The 20,185-nt window shown below is 36.9% G+C and overlaps 1 protein-coding gene across 6 annotated transcripts in view; it reads left to right on the top strand.

The window, feature by feature from the left end:
• The window catches only part of MTMR2 (myotubularin related protein 2), a 111,969-nt gene extending 93,626 nt beyond the window's left edge, over positions 1 to 18,343 (top strand). For all 6 annotated transcript variants that reach the window (XM_030883716.3, XM_060303937.1, XM_030883720.3 and 3 more), the window contains 5 exons: positions 1,719 to 1,925; positions 6,418 to 6,510; positions 10,167 to 10,280; positions 12,411 to 12,587; positions 13,311 to 18,343. In XM_030883716.3, coding sequence (XP_030739576.1) covers positions 1,719 to 1,925; positions 6,418 to 6,510; positions 10,167 to 10,280; positions 12,411 to 12,587; positions 13,311 to 13,472 — 753 coding nt within the window. In that variant the 3' untranslated portion in view covers positions 13,473 to 18,343. The remainder of the gene's footprint in view (positions 1 to 1,718; positions 1,926 to 6,417; positions 6,511 to 10,166; positions 10,281 to 12,410; positions 12,588 to 13,310) is intronic.
• The last annotated feature ends 1,842 nt before the right edge of the window (positions 18,344 to 20,185 follow it).

The raw sequence follows: 20,185 nt of genomic DNA, 5'->3' as shown, positions 1-20,185 counted from the left end.
GGGACACGGGTTCGTGCCCTGGTCCGGGAAGATCGCACACGCCGCGGAGTGGCTAGGCCCATGAGCCATGGCCGCTGAGCCTGCGCGTCTGGAGCCTGTGCTCTGCAACGGGAGAGGCCACCACAGTGAGAGGCCCGCATACCAAAAAAAAAAAAAAAAATCTGGCTATAACCGAAATAAGTTTCCTTAGAAGTTTAAGAGGTACAGTTGTGTCTGGACCACTTTCTCCTCCCCCAGTCCTCACATCTGCAAGGCTTACCCACTTACTTTCTTTAAATCTCTGCTCAAATATCACTTTCTCAAAGATGCCTTTCCCAACCACTTCATATAAAATGCAGTTCTGCCAGCACTCCCTAGACCTAGATGGTGCTTTTTCACTTACTGCCCTCTGACACACTGTGTATTTCTTTCCTTATTTGCACCTGGCTGGCCTCACCTAAGTAGAATGTAAACTTTGTTAAGCCAGCACTTTGTTCTGTTTGCTGCTCTATTTCCAACACCTGGAGCTGTGCCTGCCACATGGTAGGGGACTCCGTAAATGTTTATCTTTTGAATGAATGAATGAATCAATGAATCAATGAAGATGACCACTTTGGATAACTCTTTCTTGTCAGTCTTAACTCTCCAGCTGTTTTAATCCTTTGGGTGAGTGATGTGTAAGTTTGGATATACATTTGAATTTTAGGTAGAAGTTATTTAAAATAGTAAGTTAGGATTAGTGGAGAATGGGGACCAGGTGTTTGTTTTTGTTTTTTTTAATGCTCACAAATGACTCTGATGCATAGTTAAGATTGAGATTGCTTCAGAGTACCCCACTTCCAGAATATGCCTACAGTTATAATCAAAAGGAGGTCATCATGAGATTCTCTAAGCCTAGTATATCTTTTCTTTCATTCTTATCTATGTTTGTGTAATTATGCTGTTCTTTAAGTATGATTTGGCCATTGCAGAGAAAAATGTGGCTATATTGTTCATTTTAAAGGATACCATACTTTGTGTTTCTTTTTTGGTTACATCTAATTCTGTCTAGTTTTAACTCAAGATCAGCTTCAGGAAAGGTAAATTATTTTGCAGAGTCTCTGCATATTTAAAAAAAAAACCTGAAATTATTTTAGATACCAGTTAAATTGACATGGTAATATATTGGTCTGATCAGAATTTTCCATTCATACTGATAGAAAAAAAAGCAGCTTACTCTGAAGTTTTATACTGTGCTTGCTGTATGCTATATGATGTATATAAAAACAGTAGAATAAGTGTTATAGAAGCTGTAGAATATTTTAAAATATCCAACTTTATGGCTTTCATATTCTAATTTGGTTAAGTATCAACAGGTAAGACTAAAGTTGGTGTATTATTTTTATTTAAATGGATGATGTTGGAATATTTGAAGATTCTCAGAAATAGATCTCTTTAGAACTTAATCCTTCTTTCCTCTTACTCATATTTTTGATTTGTTTAGAACTCAAAGGCACCTTTTGTTTGGATATTTCATTGTGCAGATTAATAGGAGTCTGCATTTATGAGATTTTTTTTAGTTTTAAAAGCAAAATTTGTGTATCTTCTACCATTCACAAAAATTCTTTTTGGGAAGGGACTGATGTTTTTTTCTCCACATGGTATTGAGACAGTCATCTCTAAACAAAATTCTATTAGTAAATTATGAAGAAGGAAGCATTTAATTTTTTAAAAAATTAATTTAAAAAATCTGTTTGCAGCTTATTCTCGCAGGGGCTCTTAGGATTGCTGACAAAGTAGAGTCAGGAAAGACGTCTGTGGTAGTCCACTGCAGTGATGGCTGGGATCGCACAGCTCAGCTGACCTCCCTGGCCATGCTCATGTTGGATGGATACTACCGAAGCATCCGAGGATTTGAAGTCCTTGTAGAAAAAGAGTGGCTAAGCTTTGGACATCGATTTCAGCTTGTGAGTAAAGAACCATGACTCATTGTATCACATATGCATGTCATGTAAGGCGTGTGAAAATCATGCCTTTACTCACTAGATATTCATCTAAATCTGATCCTTTGTTCTAATGGGTAAACTTCCCAAGAGAACTTTGAGCTTGTTTTGGAAGCACTGGGTTATCCTGATGTGGCTGTGCAGTCTGGAGTCAGGGTTAGCTGTTTGTCATGCTCCTGACCCAGTCTCTTCCATACTCTCTATCGGGAATAGGAGATACCCTTCTGTGACTTCCACCTTCAAATGATAGTTCAGAGCAGCATGGACTGTTACGGAGCTACAGGGCGCTTCTAGCTTTTCCTGTAGACTTAAAAAAACGTGAGACTGGCCTATTATTCTTAATTTAAAGTAGCCCTACAAAGTAACACTACTCACACAGGATCAGGGTCTAAAACAATTTAGACTGGGACTAAAAGAAATAACAGAAAAAATAATTTAATTTAGAGTTGGGAATAAAATAGCTTTTCTGTTACCCTTAATGACCATATGTATGGAAAGTGTTGCAGTTAGTTTTATGGAAATGACAAATTTTTGTGCCCTCTATATGACTTAAAATTTATTTTGTTGTTATCATTCGTATCAAGTCTAAAAGTTGGAAGGGCCTCAGAGTCCAGGGAATGTCTTCTCTGGTGTCCCCGTGAAATGGTTGTTTGGTTTCTTCATTAACACCTCCAGAAATAAGCAGCAAGTCCCTTCCTGAGGCTGTCCAGTCTCACTGAAGAAAGTCTACCTACTACAAACTTTTTCTTCATATGAATTAAAATTTACTTCTCATTTTCTTACATTCCCCTTTGGAGATAAGAAGAACAAATATGACTACTAATCCAAATAAGATAGCCCTGCAAATATTTGAAAGTAGCTGTCTTCCTGTGTCAGTCATAACCTTCAGTTCTGGCAAAATGTCCGTTTTCTTCAGTCTTTTCTCATCCTGATCCCCTCACCCTCCCCTTTGTCCTCTGGACTTTGCTCATGGCTTTCTACAAGTGTGGTACCCAAAACTGTAGTAGTTCCTAAAATAGAGGAATGGGGTTATTATGTCCCTTTTAAAGGATACTGTGCTTTTGTATTTGCTTTTTGTTACAACATACTTTAGATTCATGTAGCTTTTAATTAAATAAACATTCAAGTGGTTTTTAGCTGTGTTTCTGCTAAACTCTAAATTTGGAATCAGCAAACTTGGGAACAGTTACCTTGTAGGCCTTGGTTCTCATGTATGCCCATCCGTGGTATGTGTTAGTTGTAATCATAGAATTTAGAGAGTGCGGAGCAGGAATATTTTCCCAGGAAAGAGGAGCAGTGTGAGCAAATGGTGAGTGTGAGTGTCTCACACTGGGTGGGACTGAGTGGCTGGAGTAGAGTCGAGGGAGGGGCAGGTTTAGAAAATCTGGAGGTGAGAGTTAATATTGTTCAGAGGCCTTGAAGCCCCTGAGAGTGTGATTTTTGGCAGCATTTTCCTAGATTAGCTGAAAGACTTTCTGAAATATGTTTGCTCAGATGCTGTCTCTAATGTTAACCGTTAGTATCCAGTAGCTACCAGCAGTGTTTATGAAAAAACTTGCAAGAAATGGACATTTAAAGGTAGTCTGCTCTTTTGAACTTGAACTGTTAAATAAAATTGGTCATCTGGAGTATCTATTCAAATAGCTCATGTTTTTCAATTCTCTATAAAACGTACTTACCATGAAAAGACCATTAAAAAAAAAAAATGGGGCTTCCCTGGTGGCGCAGTGGTTGAGAGTCCGCCTGCCGATGCAGGGGACACGGGTTCGTGCCCCGGTCCGGGAGGATCCCACGTGCCGCAGAGCGGCTGGGCCCGTGAGCCATGGCCGCTGAGCCTGTGCGTCCGGAGCCTGTGCACCGCAACGGGAGAGGCCACAGCGGTGGGAGGCCCGCGTACCGCAAAAAAAAAAAAAAAAAGGAAATGAAGAAGAATGAAGTTTTAGTCAGCCAAAGCCGTACATGTTCATATAAATATAACCAAAATCATAAATATTTCAGACTGTTTGAAGTTGCAGTGGATTCCTAAATTATTGAATCTGGTTACCTACTCCATTTTTTCCCCCTTAGTTGTTATCTGAAAGCAGAATTTGACAGTTAAAGGACATCTGATCAAGAGGGTATGCTCACATGGTTAATACAGGGTAATGATTCTCAAACTTTTTGATTTCTGGACCTCTTTCCTTTTTTAACAATTATTGATGACCCGAAAGAACTTTGTTTATATCTATCAGTATTTACCATATTAGAAATTAAATTTTAAAAATTTAAATATTATTTAAAGAAATAAATCTGTTTTCTTAGTCCATTTGGGCAGCTATATTTCTCACAGTTTTGATGGCTGGAAGTCCAAGTTCAGAGTGCCAGCATGGCCTTCTGGTGAAGGCCTTTTTCCGGGGTGCAGACTGCCAACATTTCGCTGTGTTCTTGAATGGTGGAAGAGGGCTGGGACCTCTGTGGGGTCTCTTTTTTTTTTTTGTGGGGTCTCTTTTGATAAGAGCATTAATCCCATTCATGAGGATTCCACCCTCATGACCTAGTTAGCTCCTAATACCATCACACTGGGCATTAGGATTTCAACATGTGAATTTTGGGGGAACACAAACATTCAAACCATAGTACTATTATATATTAACATAAATAACATTTTAAAGAAAAATAACTATATTTTCCAAAACAAATAAAGAAGTTTAATGAGAAGAGTGGCATTATTCTACATCTTTTGCAAATTTCTTTAATGTCTGGCTTAATAGAAGATAGCTAAATTTCATGTCTCCTTCTGCATTCAGTCTGTTGCAATATGTTCTGTTGGTTGAAGAAATGAGGAAAATCTGACCACACACAGATATGTAGGTTGAAAAATAGAGAATATTTTAATTTTTTTCAGGGAATTGTGGATATTTTTCTTTGATACTGTGCCAAAACTCGACAAATGGTAGTTTCTTAGCAGTTAATTGTAATGTGGAATCCAAAACTAACTCAATGAATTTTTCGTTGTTTGTTCTATTAAATTCCTTTGGTCTGTCTTGCACTTTGAATAAATAGATCTCTTACCCATGCATGATTTTGTAACATCAAGTGTTGGTAATTTGGAAAATACTGGCTTACTGATTTACACAGCCCTTCCAATATAAATGCATTTCATTATATAATATAGTCACATTTGTTAATACCGCTACCGATTTTATCAGAAAAGTATTATCAAACTCATTGTAGCAGATAAAAATTTCCCCCAAGTCTAATTTTCACTCAGAAACTTGAATTGTATCATTGGTAACAAATACTGTCCATTGTTTTCCTTGAAGTGACGCATTCACTTTTGTACATTTTCAAAAAAATGTCTGCAAGATATTCAGGTCTTAATAATCATAGTTCATATATTGTTCTTTCAAGTCAAAATGATGTTCCATGAAAAAGCCGTGTTTCCTACCATCCTACTTAAGTCTGCAGCAGAAGCATATTATGTGTATTTCCCATTTTGTTAATAGGATACTTAAAAATTTTGTACTCAGATGGGGAGATTTAATAAAGTTAATAACTTTTACTGCTTCATCAAGGAAACTGGCTTAAGAGAGATTGGCTTTTTTTTTTTCCTTCTTTTACTGCACGTGTTTGGCAAGGAAGAATAAAATAACTGCTAGTATAGATTGATTTCAGTGCCTTGCTTCTTGATTCCTACTAAGGTACCAAAAGTTTTTATTCTTCATCACTTTAACACCATTAGTGCAAATGTCAACACATTGAAAAAGGCAAAAAGTGTCTTAGTAATATTATAAAAATAGTTTTGAACTCACAGACCTGCCCTGCTGCCGGAAGTCTGTGGACCATACTTTTAGAATCACTGTTTTTGGGTACAGAGTAGAGGTTTATCTCAGTCACTGGGGGCAGAAGTCTTCAGAGGAGAAAAAAAAATTGAGAAAGTAGGTGAGTGCATGCTTGAGGGGAGATGTCAAGCATTTTTTAAAAGTTTTCAAAGATTTGTGCTAATGTGATTCTTTTTGAAAGACAGTCTGGAGCTCAGATGCAACAGGTCCCCTTCATGCACTGGCCAAGGTGTTAAAGGAGAAGGGTGCTTCCTGAAGCTAGTGTACAAGGAACTGTTAATATTCAGGGCAAAATCTACAGAAGAAAAATCTGGGCTCTGAGGTCTGGCTGCTCCTGTGTCCCATTATCAGCCTTTTAGGATCTGAGTTTTGTTTATTAAACTGAGTTGTAATTCCTGTTACAAGTGTCTTATGTTAGGAAATAACCTGGCAGTTTGCACATTGAAATGTTAATAGAGATTTCTGCTTGGTGGGATTATGGTAATTTCTGTTTTCCTTGCAGTGCTCTTTTAAAAAGATACTATGAATTTTTAAAAATATTGAGCAAATATTACTTTTCTTGGAAAATAAAATTACTTTCAGTAAAAGCTGAAAAATCCCACAAAGCTTATATAATATTTCATTCTTTGCTTCAGAGACTTGGCCATGGAGATAAGAACCATGCAGATGCAGACAGATCACCTGTTTTTCTTCAGTTTATTGACTGTGTCTGGCAAATGACAAGACAGGTAATTTATCTGGGATATCCATTCTTACATCTCTCTTTTAAGCTGTCCAGTCAGGGTTGGATTTGATCACTGATTATCTTACATTTCATGTAAAATGGAAATTCTTGTAAGTTTTCTAGGTACTAGAACTATTACCTATTATTACATTATGAATTAAGTTAAACGATATTATTTGGAGGTAGTATTAAACACTTGACAATTTGATTCCATTAGCATTTCAATGCATGGCATTGATAATAACCCCTGAGAGGTTTCCTCTTTTGTTTTGGACAATTAGTGTTAAATAATGGCTTTATATTCACCCAGAAACTCATCTGTACATTGCTAAAGGAGGTAAAGAAATGAAATAGGCTAGGTAACTCAAGCGAAATGAAATCATGTTTTAAGCACTTTCGATGGAAAAATGTATTTAGATGGGAATTATGGCAAGGTATGTATGTAATAGATTCAGTTCTTTTTGTTTTTAGGTATGGAAAGAGAGATTATGTTCTTTTAGACTTAATCAACATTCTAGCAAATGATTTGAAATATTACTGTAAATAGATTTAGTCTTTTGGAAAGATACCAGAGGAGATTGAAAAACACCTGATTTATTATGGGATCACTTCACTAATGAGGCAAGGAATTGGTGTCTTAAAAATGTTTAACTCAGGAAAAATAATCTCAGAACCCAAAAGTTAGATACAGTTCATTGGTGTATCAGTTAATTATTTTTTTTCAGTTAATTATTTATCCAAGAGTTTTATTAGACCTCAAACAACTGGGAGCCTGGTTAGTTTTTCATTAGACTGCCACAGGAACATAAAGCAGTTGCTGGCTCTGCTTGGCTTTAGGATTGTGTTCTGGTTTCAATAAAATACTCTTTATTTCATTAAGAGAAAAATGGTGATCCTCAAGTGAAATACATTAATTACATATCGAATAGTTTATTTTTCTCCCATAAGCATTTCAGTTTGGGTGGATTGTTTTGAAACCTGCTGGCTTAAATGAAGTGTCGTAATAGACATGACTACCGTTTGTTAAGGCTGGTATTTTAACACGTGATGCAAATGTGTATACAATTCAGTTTTGTTCTACAAATTAGGCCCTTGGCATACTAGGGGGAAGGGAGACACAACATGCTTATTAGTTTAATAATGTTTACTGCTTCTTGGAGTAGGTTTGAATTTTTCCTTTGGAACTGCCTTTGAGATAGTTTTTGATATATTAGCTATTACAAATCCTTATCAATCCTTTTTTTTGGGGGGGGGTGTTTGACCATAAACAATAGGACCTACTTTTGACCATTATCAATCTTTAAGTAATATTTGACAGTGTTGGTAAAAATCAAATATGCCATATCAAAGGACTACAGAAGTCATCATTGATGGTTAAGTGTACTGCTTTCTGGGGAACATACCTTGAAGGGAGCAATGTGTGTGAACTATTAGTTCTGGTATATTTGTTAGAAAAACAAAATCAGTCCCATTTACCAATTGTTCACATAGAAGAGTAATGACAAATGCATTTCTTTCTTAGTAGTTGTGTTAACTTTTTATATGCTGTATATCTAAAAGCAATTTAACTAATTTTGAGCTTAAGTTAATAAATAATGTAATACCAGTTTAATCTTGTTTCGTTGATAGAACTTAAAATACCACTATAGTTGTGAGTCTTTATTGTAAATGTCTGCTTATATTTTTCTGTATGATATTTTCTTCCTGAGCATTGAATGCGTTAGATAGTAATAATGTTTATTGGCAATCGTCAGTTTTATGACTAATTGAATGTGCAGAGATTTAAATAGCAAATTTGTTAAAATGGGACCAATAATGTAATTAGCCAGATTCTACAGCTCCTTCTGCCCTCATCCTCATCCTCTCAGTCCTGGGATCAGGAAGCAGTTGATAAAGGGCCCTTTAGAGTTTAAACATGTAAGGAGACAAAATATTCCTCCTCTGCTCAGAATTTTAAAAACAAGAGCAGCAGTTACTACTCTATTTAAATAATGCTCTAAAATAATGCTATTTTAGTTTTGTTGTCAGGAAATGCTCACTGATTAAGCCATCTTCTCATAACTGAGATAATAGTTTTGCCACAAAGATGAAAGACTAATCATAGGCTTAGCTCCTTTGGCTTGCTATGTAATGAGTCAGGGTGCATTCATGGTTGACTAATAAATAAGGCTGTTAAGAGTGTGTATCAGTACAGGAGATGGGGCGACTTCCCTGGTGGTGCAGTGGTTGAGTCCGCCTGCCAGTGCAGGGGACACGGGTTCAATCCTTGGTCCGGGAAGATGCCACATGCCGTGGGCTAAGCCTGTGTGCCACAACTACTGAGCCTGTGAGCTACAACTGCTGAGCCCGCGTGCCACTACTGAAGCCTGTGCGCCTAGAGCCCATGCTCCGCGATAAGAGAAGCCACTGCAATGAGAAGCCCATGCACTGCAATGAAGAGTAGCCCCAGCTCGCTGCAACTAGAGAAAGCCCGCACGCAGCAACAAAGACCCAATGCAGCCAAAAATAAGTAAAAAATTAAAAAAAAAAAAACAACAGTACAGGAGATGGGATTTGTTCTGTAAATGAATGAATGAGATTTGACAAAGTTTCTTACAATTGATTGGCTTTATGTTGGCATGTGCTTTATTACCTGCTTCATTTGCTTCACAGCCACAAAAATTATTATTCAAGAATTGTTCAAGAAGATAAATTGTTTGAGAAGATAAATTTGCCACGTTACCGTGCTTATAAATTTAGGAAACTTCAAGGCAAAGTTGTTTTCATCCCTGTCCCTTTTGCATGCAGTTCATACTGTTTTCCTCCACTATGGGGTAGGGATCATTCTAAGAAAAATTTGGCACCAATATTTATTTCCCAAATCCACAATCCAAATATTCATGGAATTCCTTTTCACAGTCCTGTAAATGGTACAGTGCTACATAGAAGCTTTCAGATAATTCTTGAAACATTAGATGGATAGGATGGATTATACTAAATCCCTTACCCTCCTTCCTGGGATCTGTAATTGGTCCTTGATACATTCCCCCAAAATTGTGTTGTTTGTGTAATAGCAAGACATCCAGTCAAGCACTTGTCCTAGGTTAAAGAGACAGTGAATTTTCTTTTTTTAGAAAGAGGCTGCCAGAGTACTGGATTACAAGATATCCTGGTTTGAGTGCATGTTCCTTGAAAAGATAAGTAGGTTGGCTTTTAAATGATCTGCATGTCTGCCTTGGAATTTATTTTTGTGCATTGCTGACATTTTCTGGAGACGTCGATATTTTTTTGTGTAATTCCTAGAAACAAAACTATGTTGAAAATTTAAAGAAACATCTTACTATGTTGCTTATGGTCATTTTTGGCAGAGAAAGACAAGTCAGAATTTATTAGGCTCAAGTTGAGGGTTAATTGATATAAACGGATGCAGAAACATCAAGATCAGACCATTCAAACTCTTACTGTACAAGAAAAGGAGATATTAGGAAAAATTATCTCAGAAAATAATTTTGAACAGAAGACCAAGCAGATAATGCCATAATGGCTTAGAAATATATAGTCTTGAATATTGTTCAGCCTAATTTTAAGAAGTATTACAAAGGATCTGCCAGTATACAGGGATGAATATGCTTGAGAAAATGTCTTAATAATTTTGTGTGTTTGTGGTGTTTGATTTTGCAGTTTCCTACAGCATTTGAATTCAATGAATATTTTCTCATTACCATTTTGGACCACCTATATAGCTGTTTGTTTGGAACATTCCTCTGTAACAGTGAACAGCAGAGAGGAAAAGAGGTAAAACATGAGCCCTGACCCTCCCCCCTGTATCCCTAATATGTGCTTTCTCTACTAGAGTGCATCCTCTGATGGATTTCAACTGAACAGTTGTTCTTTTGGATGATTCCTTTAGCTATATTTTATTTTATATGCTGTAATATGCTTCTTTCCATACATCTGAACCTGATCTATTTTAAAGCACCTCTGTCACAAGGCTGAATATGCTAGCCAGCTGTCAGTTGAGTTTATGGGTAGGAAGCAGTGTCTCCTAAAGAGAACTGAAGTATGTGTAGTCTTAGGAGTGCCCATGTACCTGTCACTCCCTGCAGGATGGAAATCCATCAAAACAGGTGCAGAAAAATATAATTAGCAAAAAAAAATGTATTTGAATGAATGGACAGCTCACTTCCCCAAATATATTCTGCATATGTATGAGCCATTTTAAAAGTTTTTTTTAAATTGTAAAATAATACCATAAAACATTCGAACACTGAAAAGATATTAAGCAGAAAGTTAAAATTTGTTACCCCACTAGCCCAGAGTTACCACTTTTAAGTGGTTGATATTATTTAGAAGAAACCTTGTATGCATTACATTTCAGGTTGTCTTCCTCAAAACACATCTATCCTATGTATGAAGTTCTAAATTATCTTGATTAGTGTCTCCCTCTGCTTCAGTTTTCATTCTAAAAAATGTGGCTATAAAATAGTTTCTTCATGTTTTTCTATAAAGCCTAGTAGCAAAGAATGCTTGCTCTGGAGCCAGGCTGCCTGGGTTCAAATCTTGGATCTTTGACTTACTGTGTGAAGTTGGGCAAGTTAATTTAGGCTTCTGTAAAGTAGGGATAATAGTACTTATTTACTAAAGTACTTAATACTGCTTACTGTTGTGAGGATTACATAAAATAAGCCATACAAAACACTATAATAACTGCCATGTAGTAAGTGCTTCCTAGACTAGAAATTCCTTGACGACCGGTATTAAATTTTTTAATTCACCATTACATCTTCAGTATGTAGCATGCAGTAAATATTTCCGTGCATAGTAGGCAGTCAAGAATTTATTGAATGTCTCATAAACAGTTGACATTTGTATATAAAGCTATGCATTTACTTACCATATGACCTGGTAATCACACTACTGGGTATTTATCCTAGAGAAATAGAAACTTTTGTTCCCACAAAATTCTGATTTTCTTCCCACAAATGTTCATACCAGCTTTACCTACAGTGGCTGAAAACTGAAAACAACCTAAATGCCCTTCACCTGTGGTATTTCTATATGATGTAGTACTACTCAGCAATAAAAGAAACAATTATTGGTACAAAAAAAGAATTTCTTGCATGTTAGGTAATTAATAGATAACTTCCAAAGATACTTTCATTTTTTGAGAGCCTCAGATAGGATTCACTGTATCTTTAAAAAAAGAAATGTTTTTAAAACTGAGTTATAATTTGCATTCCATAAAATACACTCTTTTAAAGTGTATAATTTCGTGGGTTTTAGCATCTCTAGAGTTGTATAGGCATCACCACCATTAATTTCAGAACACTGAAAAGAAACCCCATACCTATTAGTAGTTGCTTCCCATTCTTCTCTCCTCTCAGACCCTGGCAAACACTAATCTGTCTCTTAATTTGCCTCTTCTGGACATTTCATATAAATGAAATCAGTCAGGGTGTGGCCTTTGTGTTTGGCTTCTTTCACTTAGCATAATGTTTTCAAGGTTCAATTTGTAGCGTGTATCAGTACTTCATTCCTTTTTATGACTGAATCATCCATTGTATTGATATACTGCATTTTATCCATTTATCAGTTGATGGTCTTTTGGGTTGTTTCTACTTTTTGGCTACTATGACTGATGCTACTTTGAACATTTGTGTACTGGGTTGTGTGTGCATGTGTTTTCACTTCTCTTGGGTATATACCTAAGAGTGGAATTGCTGGTATGGTAACTCTGTTTAACTTTTTGCAGAACTGCACAGTTTTCCAATACCCTCTAATTTTAATCTAAGTGGGGCTGTCACCACAGTGTCTTGAGTTCTCTCCCCCTCTGAAACAATTTAAATGAACACAATATACCTCTTTACAAATTCCATCTAAAGTATAATTAGCTTATGTAATGGAGAATCTTTTTCCTTCTTATAGAATCTTCCCAAAAGGACTGTGTCATTGTGGTCTTACATAAATAGTCAGCTGGAGGACTTCACTAATCCTCTCTATGGGAGCTATTCCAATCATGTCCTTTATCCAGTAGCCAGCATGCGCCACCTAGAGCTCTGGGTGGGATACTACGTAAGGTGGAATCCACGGATGAAGCCACAGGTATGCCCTGCAATATACAATGAGAGTTTTTATCCATGCAGTTGTATGAATTACATTCGTCCCCTTTAAAGCAGCTAGAAAAATTATCTGTGCATATTTAAAGCTTTCACTTTTTCCTGTTAACAGTTTTAATTGCATAGTAGAAAAAGCACTACATAGGGATAATCAGTACACTTGGTTCTTATCATGACTCGCTTGTTTGGCCTTGGACAAGTCACTTATGTTTTGTCTTTTTTCCCCTCTTCTATAAAATGAGGGCGCTGGACTAGAGGTCTTGTTTTAATAGGCTGGAGAAAATAGCTTTAGGAAAGTTAAAAGCCTAACAAAATTCTGGTTGATTTTTAAAAAATGTTATGGAATATTTACTGCTTAGAACTGTTTAAAAGACTAAAAAGTCTGCAACTAAATGACAGGAAATCTTTGAGTATTGGCTTTTAGATTACATTGTTACTTAATTATTTGTTGTATTTGGCTAAGTACCAGTTTCAGGGTATTCTGTGGAAACACTTGGGGGGCACTAGGGAAGCCAGTGAAAAGAGCAGTGGTGTCAGAGGAGTCCCTGAAGTTAGTTTTCACTGATGTTCTGGAAAGGTGGGTGTGGTTCCCATAGCTGAAAACACACATTGCAGCATTGAGGGAAGGAGCTCTATACTGGAATGACTTGACTTTGGGTTTGTTTAGGATTGCCTAGTTAAATAATTTTAGCGTGTGCTGCTCTTGTAGGAGCCCATTCACAACAGATATAAAGAACTTCTTGCTAAACGAGCAGAGCTTCAGAAGAAAGTAGAGGAACTACAGAGAGAAATTTCCAACCGATCAACCTCATCCTCGGAGAGAGCCGGTTCTCCTGCACAGTGTGTCACTCCTGTACAGACTGTTGTGTGAGAGGGCTACTGGATGGGGCCATCGGTCATCGCCATGAACTCTGATTACAGTGGCAGCTTCATGAGGAGAAAGTTTCTGAATATAGAACCCATCTGTGAGAGAACTTAAGTCACTTTATTTATTTTAAATCTCTCTAGGATGAGTTTAGAACTGTAGCAGTGCAGGTGGTTTAAGTGAAATAACCCCACATGTAAGTACATGATTATGACACTAATCTTATAAGTCACCCAAAGAACATTAAAATGCTTCAGTCCTGGATCCACAGTGGGAACAAGTTTCTGATTTTAAAAGGAAAATGCTGTCTCAGAAATTTTGGTGTGTGGTAAAATCAAAACACAAACTACTTCAGAAATATACTTCTTGATGGAAGAGCACTCATTGCACAGAAGGAGGAGCATCAGTTTTCAAACCAAACCAATACTGACATTTCATGGCATTATACATACTGGGCTTCAGTGTCATAGTCAAGATCATTTGATGCTCCTTTGCCCATCATGGGTTTTTCCTTTTTGTAGTAAGTGATTTACTTTCACCATTCAAAACTCGTGTTCTTCATATAATAAGGCAAAGTCTTGAGGATATTATGGTGTAGTAATAGTTGAAAATTATTGCTGTCATTATTTATGTACTTAATTTAAGATGTATTAGATAGCTGTTCCAAAATGATGCCTTACAGATGTGCTTGGGAGGAGGATGGAGAGGAGAAAGTGGTAGCCATCCAGGATTTCAAAGAATTCCACATCCTTCAGATTAGTTTCCATTTGCACAATTACTAGAAACATCATGAAACATATTTAAAAAACTCATTATCTGCCCTACTTTATTATAGTTACATTTTTTTTTTGAACACAGAGAAGTTAACTGGCAAATTTTGAGGCAGTATGTAAAAGTTTAGTAGGATTGACATTTTTTCTGAAGTCTGTATAAATAGCATATGGTGAGAAGTACTGTGCTCAAATTTTACATGAAATATTTGACTATTACTTTCCTTTGCAAATTCTATAATTCCACTGAATGATTAAGTCTACCAAAGAATTTATGGCATGTAAAAATGTATTACAGTCTCAATGCCAGTAAAGGAAATCCTGCTTCACTTTTTGGCTGCTACAGTAAGAATTCAGCGCTGGTATAAACACTTGACTCCCTGGTGTCTATTTTACTCTGTATAAGAGCCATATGTTATGTACTGTAACACAAAGGAGCTTCTTGTCCCTTGGGTCTTTAATTAAAAGAAAAATTCAACTGACTTTTAAACTTTGTCCTTGTTCTAAGTTGTTTGCCTTAAGTTTCTTTTGCAGAAATGTTATTTGGAATTTTTTGAGGAAAGGGGTGTTTCATAGCAGCTGCTCTAAAGGAAATGTTCAGTTTGATCAGATAAATCAAATACTCAAAATCAGTGTTTTTTCACTTGTTAACTCACTAGTCTGAACCTTTTGCCCTGCTCTTGGTTTTGCAATGAGTAAGTATAATTTCCGTTATTAGTACATCCAGTATTAGCAAAATCGGTACCAAAATGATTTTATCATTGAAATTTGTTATAAGAAAATTTATAACAGTATTTAAGTGACCAGTCTGTCAGTATTAAAGCTAAATTTTCTATTCCAAATATTTTATAAATCCATTCTCTCTGTGCATTGTACCATTTCCCTCCCTTAAGCCTTTATCATCTTGGTCTGATGCCACATAAAAGAACGTAGATGACTGAAGAGGTTCAAGAATTTAAAACTTCTAGTCTTAATACCCTCATATTCACTTGAAATTCCATTCAAAGCAATCTAATTCCATTCAGAATCTAAATTCCATTCAGAGCAATCTAAGTGCAAATCTATCACTTCTCCTTTTAAAACTTTCCAGGGGTTTCCTTTTACCTTTTGCAGGAGTCTCCAAAGTGGAGTGCCTTTAAGATGATCCTTTAGTGAAGACATCAGCATCACGGTGGCACCAGTGCTTCCTTTTCTCTCCCTTCGACTTCTAACGAATCAGACATCCATAACTGGACACAAGTGCCTCTGCACAGCATACCAGGACACCTGAGAGAGATTCATCTCTGTATCTGAAATTGGGTGAATGAAACCTCAAAGGAGGCTAGGGAGCCAAGGGAGATGTGGTGACACTGGCTGTGGCGGCAGCAGCAACCTCTCCAGCAGAGGAGGTGGAAAGTGCAAAGGGTAAGTATAAGTCTACTCAGCTTGTGGGCTGCAGTTGGAGGGTCCCATTGCTTTTCAGCGACACCCCAGATTTCTGAGGAGAGATCTCCATGACAGACCAGTAATGAGTAAAGGAACTGAAACAGTAATCAAAAAAATCCCAACACAGAAACCTACAGTACCAGATGGCTTCAGTGGTGAATTCTACCAAACATATAAAGAAGAATGAACACAATCTTCCTCCAAACACTTCCAAAGTATTAAGGAGGAGGGAACTCTTCCAAAGTCATCTACAAGGCCAGCATTACATTGATACCAGAACCAAATGAGGATACAAGAAAACTACAGACCAATATCCCTGCTGAATATAGACGCAAAAACTCTCAACCAAATATTAGCAAACCAAATTCAGGGACACACAAATAGGATTATATACCATGACCAAAGTGGGATTGATCCCTTGTATGCAAGGATGATTTAACATATGCAAATCAATAAATGTAATAATACATCACTTCAGTAAAATGAAAGAAAAATTATATGATCATTTCAATAAATGCAGAAAAAGGATCTGACAAAATACAACATCCTTTCATAATAAAAACCTTTAACAGATTGGGTAAAAAAAGAATATACCTCAATATAACAAAGGCTGTGTACCATAAACCCACAGCTGTTAATGGAGAACAGTTGAAAGTTTTTCCTCTAAGATCAGGAACAAGACAATGATGCCCACTCTCACCACTCATATTCATTATAGTATTGGAATTCCTAGCTACACCAACTAGGCAAGAGAATTTAAAAAGGCATCCAAATCAGAAAGGAAGAAGTAAAATGTCTCTATTTGTGATGATTTGGTTTTATATATAGATAATCCCAGAGTCAACCAAAACACTGTTGGGACTAATCAACAATTTCAGTAAAGTTCCAGGATACAAAATCGTCATACATAAGTCAGTTGCATTCCTTTGCACTAATGATGAAGCATCTGAAAACAAAATATTGATAAAACTATCCCACTCAAAATAGCACAAAAACAATATACTACTGAGGAAAAGTTTAACCAAGGAAGTGAAAGATCTGTACAATGAAAACTACAAGGCTGCTGAAAGAAATCAAAGATGACACAAATGGAAAGACATCCTATGTTCATGGATTGGAAGAACCCAGTGGAGGACTTTACTAGATGTCCTTACTACCCAAAGCTATCTACAGATTCAGTGCAGTTCCCATCAAAGTGCCAAAGGCATTCTTTTACAGACACAGAAGAAAGAATCCAAAAATTTTTGTGGAACCACAAAAAAGCCCCGAACAGCCAAAATAATCCTGAGAAAAAAGAACTAATCTGTGGATATCATGCGTTCAGGTTTCAAACTATAATACAAAGCCACGGTAATAAAAACATTATGGTACTGGCACAAAAATAGACACATTGACCAATGGAATAGAATAGAAAGCCCAGAATTAAATCCCAGTCGTCACCTAATATTTGACGAGGGAGCCAAGAACACCCAATGGGGAAAGGATAGTCTCTTCAAAAAGTGGTGCTGGGAAACCAGAGAAGAACACATGCACAACAATGAAATTGGATGCCTAGCTAACACCATTCACAAAAATTAACTTGAATAGTGATAAGTGCTGTGAATAAAACAGGCTAATTGGATAGTAAATGAGGAGATGAGGGGGCAATTTTTGATAATGTAATCAAGTCCTGCTTTGAATATATTAACAGAAATCATAATTTAAAAAAAAATAACTTGAAATGGATCAAAGACTTAAACATAAGACCTGACACCATAAAACTTCTAGAAGGGGAGAAGCTCCTTAATATTGGTCTTAGCAATGATTTTTTGGACATAACGCCAAAAGCACAAACAAAAGCAAAAAACAAATGGGACTACATCAAACTCAGAATTCTGCACAGCGAAAGAGACAAAAAATGAAAGGATAACCTACTGAATGGGAGAAAAATTTTTGCACACCATATATTAAATAAGGGCTTAATGTCCAAAATATATGTAAACAATACATACAACTTAATAACAACAAGAAAACCCAATCCAGCTAAAAAATGGGCATAACTAAATGGACATTTTTCCAAAGAGGATATCAGAATGGCAAACAGGTACATGAAAAAATGCTCAACATGCCTAATCTTCAGGGAAATGCAAATAAAAACCATAATAAGACACCTCATACCTGTTAGAATGGCTGTCACCAAGAAGTGACATAACGGGTGCTGGTGAGGATGTGGTGAAAAGGGAACCCTTATACAGTTGACACTTAACACAAGTTAGAACTGTGCAGGTCCACTTAGATTTTTTTTCAGTGAACTCTGAGTTTGGTTGAATCTGAATGCAGAAATGCTTTTGTTCAAGTGTTCAACTGTACATCTACAAGGTTCAACTGTACAAGTACAGTGTTCAACTGTACACTGTTGTGGGAATGTAAACTGGTCCAACTACTATGGACAACAATATGGAGGCTCATCAAAAATTTCAAAATTGGTCTTCCCTGGTGGCGCAGTGGTTGGGAGTCCGCCTGCCGATGCAGGGGACGCAGGTTCGTGCCCCGGTCCGGGAGGATCCCGCATGCGGCGGAGCGGCTGGGCCCGTGGGCCATGGCCACTGGGCCTGTGCGTCCGGAGCCTGTGCTCCGCAACGGGAGAGGCCACAGCAGTGAGAGGCCCGCATACCACAAAAAAAAAAAAAAAAAATTTCAAAATTGAGCTAACATACTTCCAGGTAGATACCCAAAGGAAATGAAAATAGAATTTCAAAGAGAATATATGCATTCCCAGGTTTACTGCAGCATTATTCACAATAGCCAAGATATGGAAACAACCTAAATGCCCATCAATAGATGAATGGATACAAATGATGTGTTATATATACACAATAGAATATTATTCAGCCACGAGAAAGGAAGATATCCTGCCATTTGCAACAACATGAAGGGACCTTGAGCACATTATACTGATATAAGTAAGTCAGAGAAAAAGACTGCATGATCTCATATGTGGAATCTAAAATAGTCAAACTCAAAAACCAGTAAAATGGTGGTGACCAGGAGATGGAGCTTAGAGGGATAAGGTCGATGTTAAGGGTACAAACTTGCAACAAGCAGTAAATAAGCCATAGAGATAATGTATAATATAATGAATATAGACAATATTATACTATAATTATGTGATAAATATCACTACAGTGGCAATCATTGTACACCTTGAAATTTATACAGTGTTACATGTCAAATTTGTTCAATTAAAAAGAAACCCTTATAATAAAGATGTTTCTAACACAGCTACTTGCAAGCTGTGTTCAGCACAGTGTCATTTTAGGGACTGGAAGTGATACCCACCCATTTTGTAATGCATGTTAAGAGGACATAATAAAGATACTTCCTGCAAAGCTAGCTGAAGCTGTGTTCAGCAGTGTTATTTCAGTGCATGCAAATGATACCCATTCTGTAATGCATGTAATGAAGAAAAACACTTGTAATAAAAGTGTTTCTAACAAATGTAAATCTAAAAAAAAAAAGATAATCCATTGAGGTGTGTGGAAGCCTGGGAGGGTGGTCTTAGCACTTTTTATATATTTACACAAAACTTTTGAGTGGAGAGTTCTGTGTTTTATAACTTTATATTTATCTGTGAGTATTGGTTGCATAGGTGTACCTTTTTCCTTTATGATCAGGGATATAAAATTTAGAGGCCTGTGTGGTTAAGTCGAAGCTCCTGAGCCTCCTGTCACTTGTCTGCTTACCCTTCTATTCTCATCAGCATACCTCAACTTTTATGTACTAGTACTGCTCAGCTAGTCCCAATTCTCCCATATAAAGGGCAGACTCCTGCCTCCTTGCTTTTGTTCATTTTACCTTGTTGACCTGGAACTGTTCTCCCTTGGAGTTACTCCTGTTTTGTAGAGTTTAGGCATCATTTCCTCCTCCAGGATATGATCCCTGTTCATCACTCCCTTCTCTGCCATGCCTCACCTCCCTCTGTGCCACCGCCTCTGTGGTACACATGCCACCACCACACTGTACCGAAACGTGTAATTCAGGTGTCTACAGCCCGCTTGTAAGCATACCTTGCTTGCTAAGGAAGAAAACTGTACATGTAAGCAGAGGTGTACACACAATTTTAGGAGATTCACAAATACCCCCAAATCTAAGGACACTTAATTAAAAACTTTGTAGACAATGAATTCAGTAAAAGGCCTAACAAGCTTAGTGCCCAGACAGCCACTACAATTCATGCTGTTGTCTAGATAAAATCCTAGAACTCCATTTCAATCCCAGGGGAGGCAAAAAAAGGAATTGCTTTAATATCTAGTTAACATGTTCATTAGTACTCTTAAGAGTATCTTAACATTATACCATGAGATAATCCAGTTTTGTTGGGCCTAGTATCTATGTAAGCATGAAAAAGGCAAGTAAATTATGTAGTAAATACCATATATTCTTACTGTTCCTCATAATACGTTAATGTCCTATTTAAAAGTGTATTTTTTTGATAGAATGCAACAAATAAAGCCTTTATTAACAGGCTGTTAAGGAAAATTTCAG

The sequence above is a fragment of the Globicephala melas genome, chromosome 8 (genome assembly GCF_963455315.2).
Source record: "Globicephala melas chromosome 8, mGloMel1.2, whole genome shotgun sequence".
In the NCBI taxonomy this organism is placed as follows: Eukaryota; Metazoa; Chordata; class Mammalia; order Artiodactyla; family Delphinidae; genus Globicephala; species Globicephala melas.
Note: the sequence above shows the minus strand (reverse complement) of the source record. Positions and strands in the feature narration are given on the sequence as shown.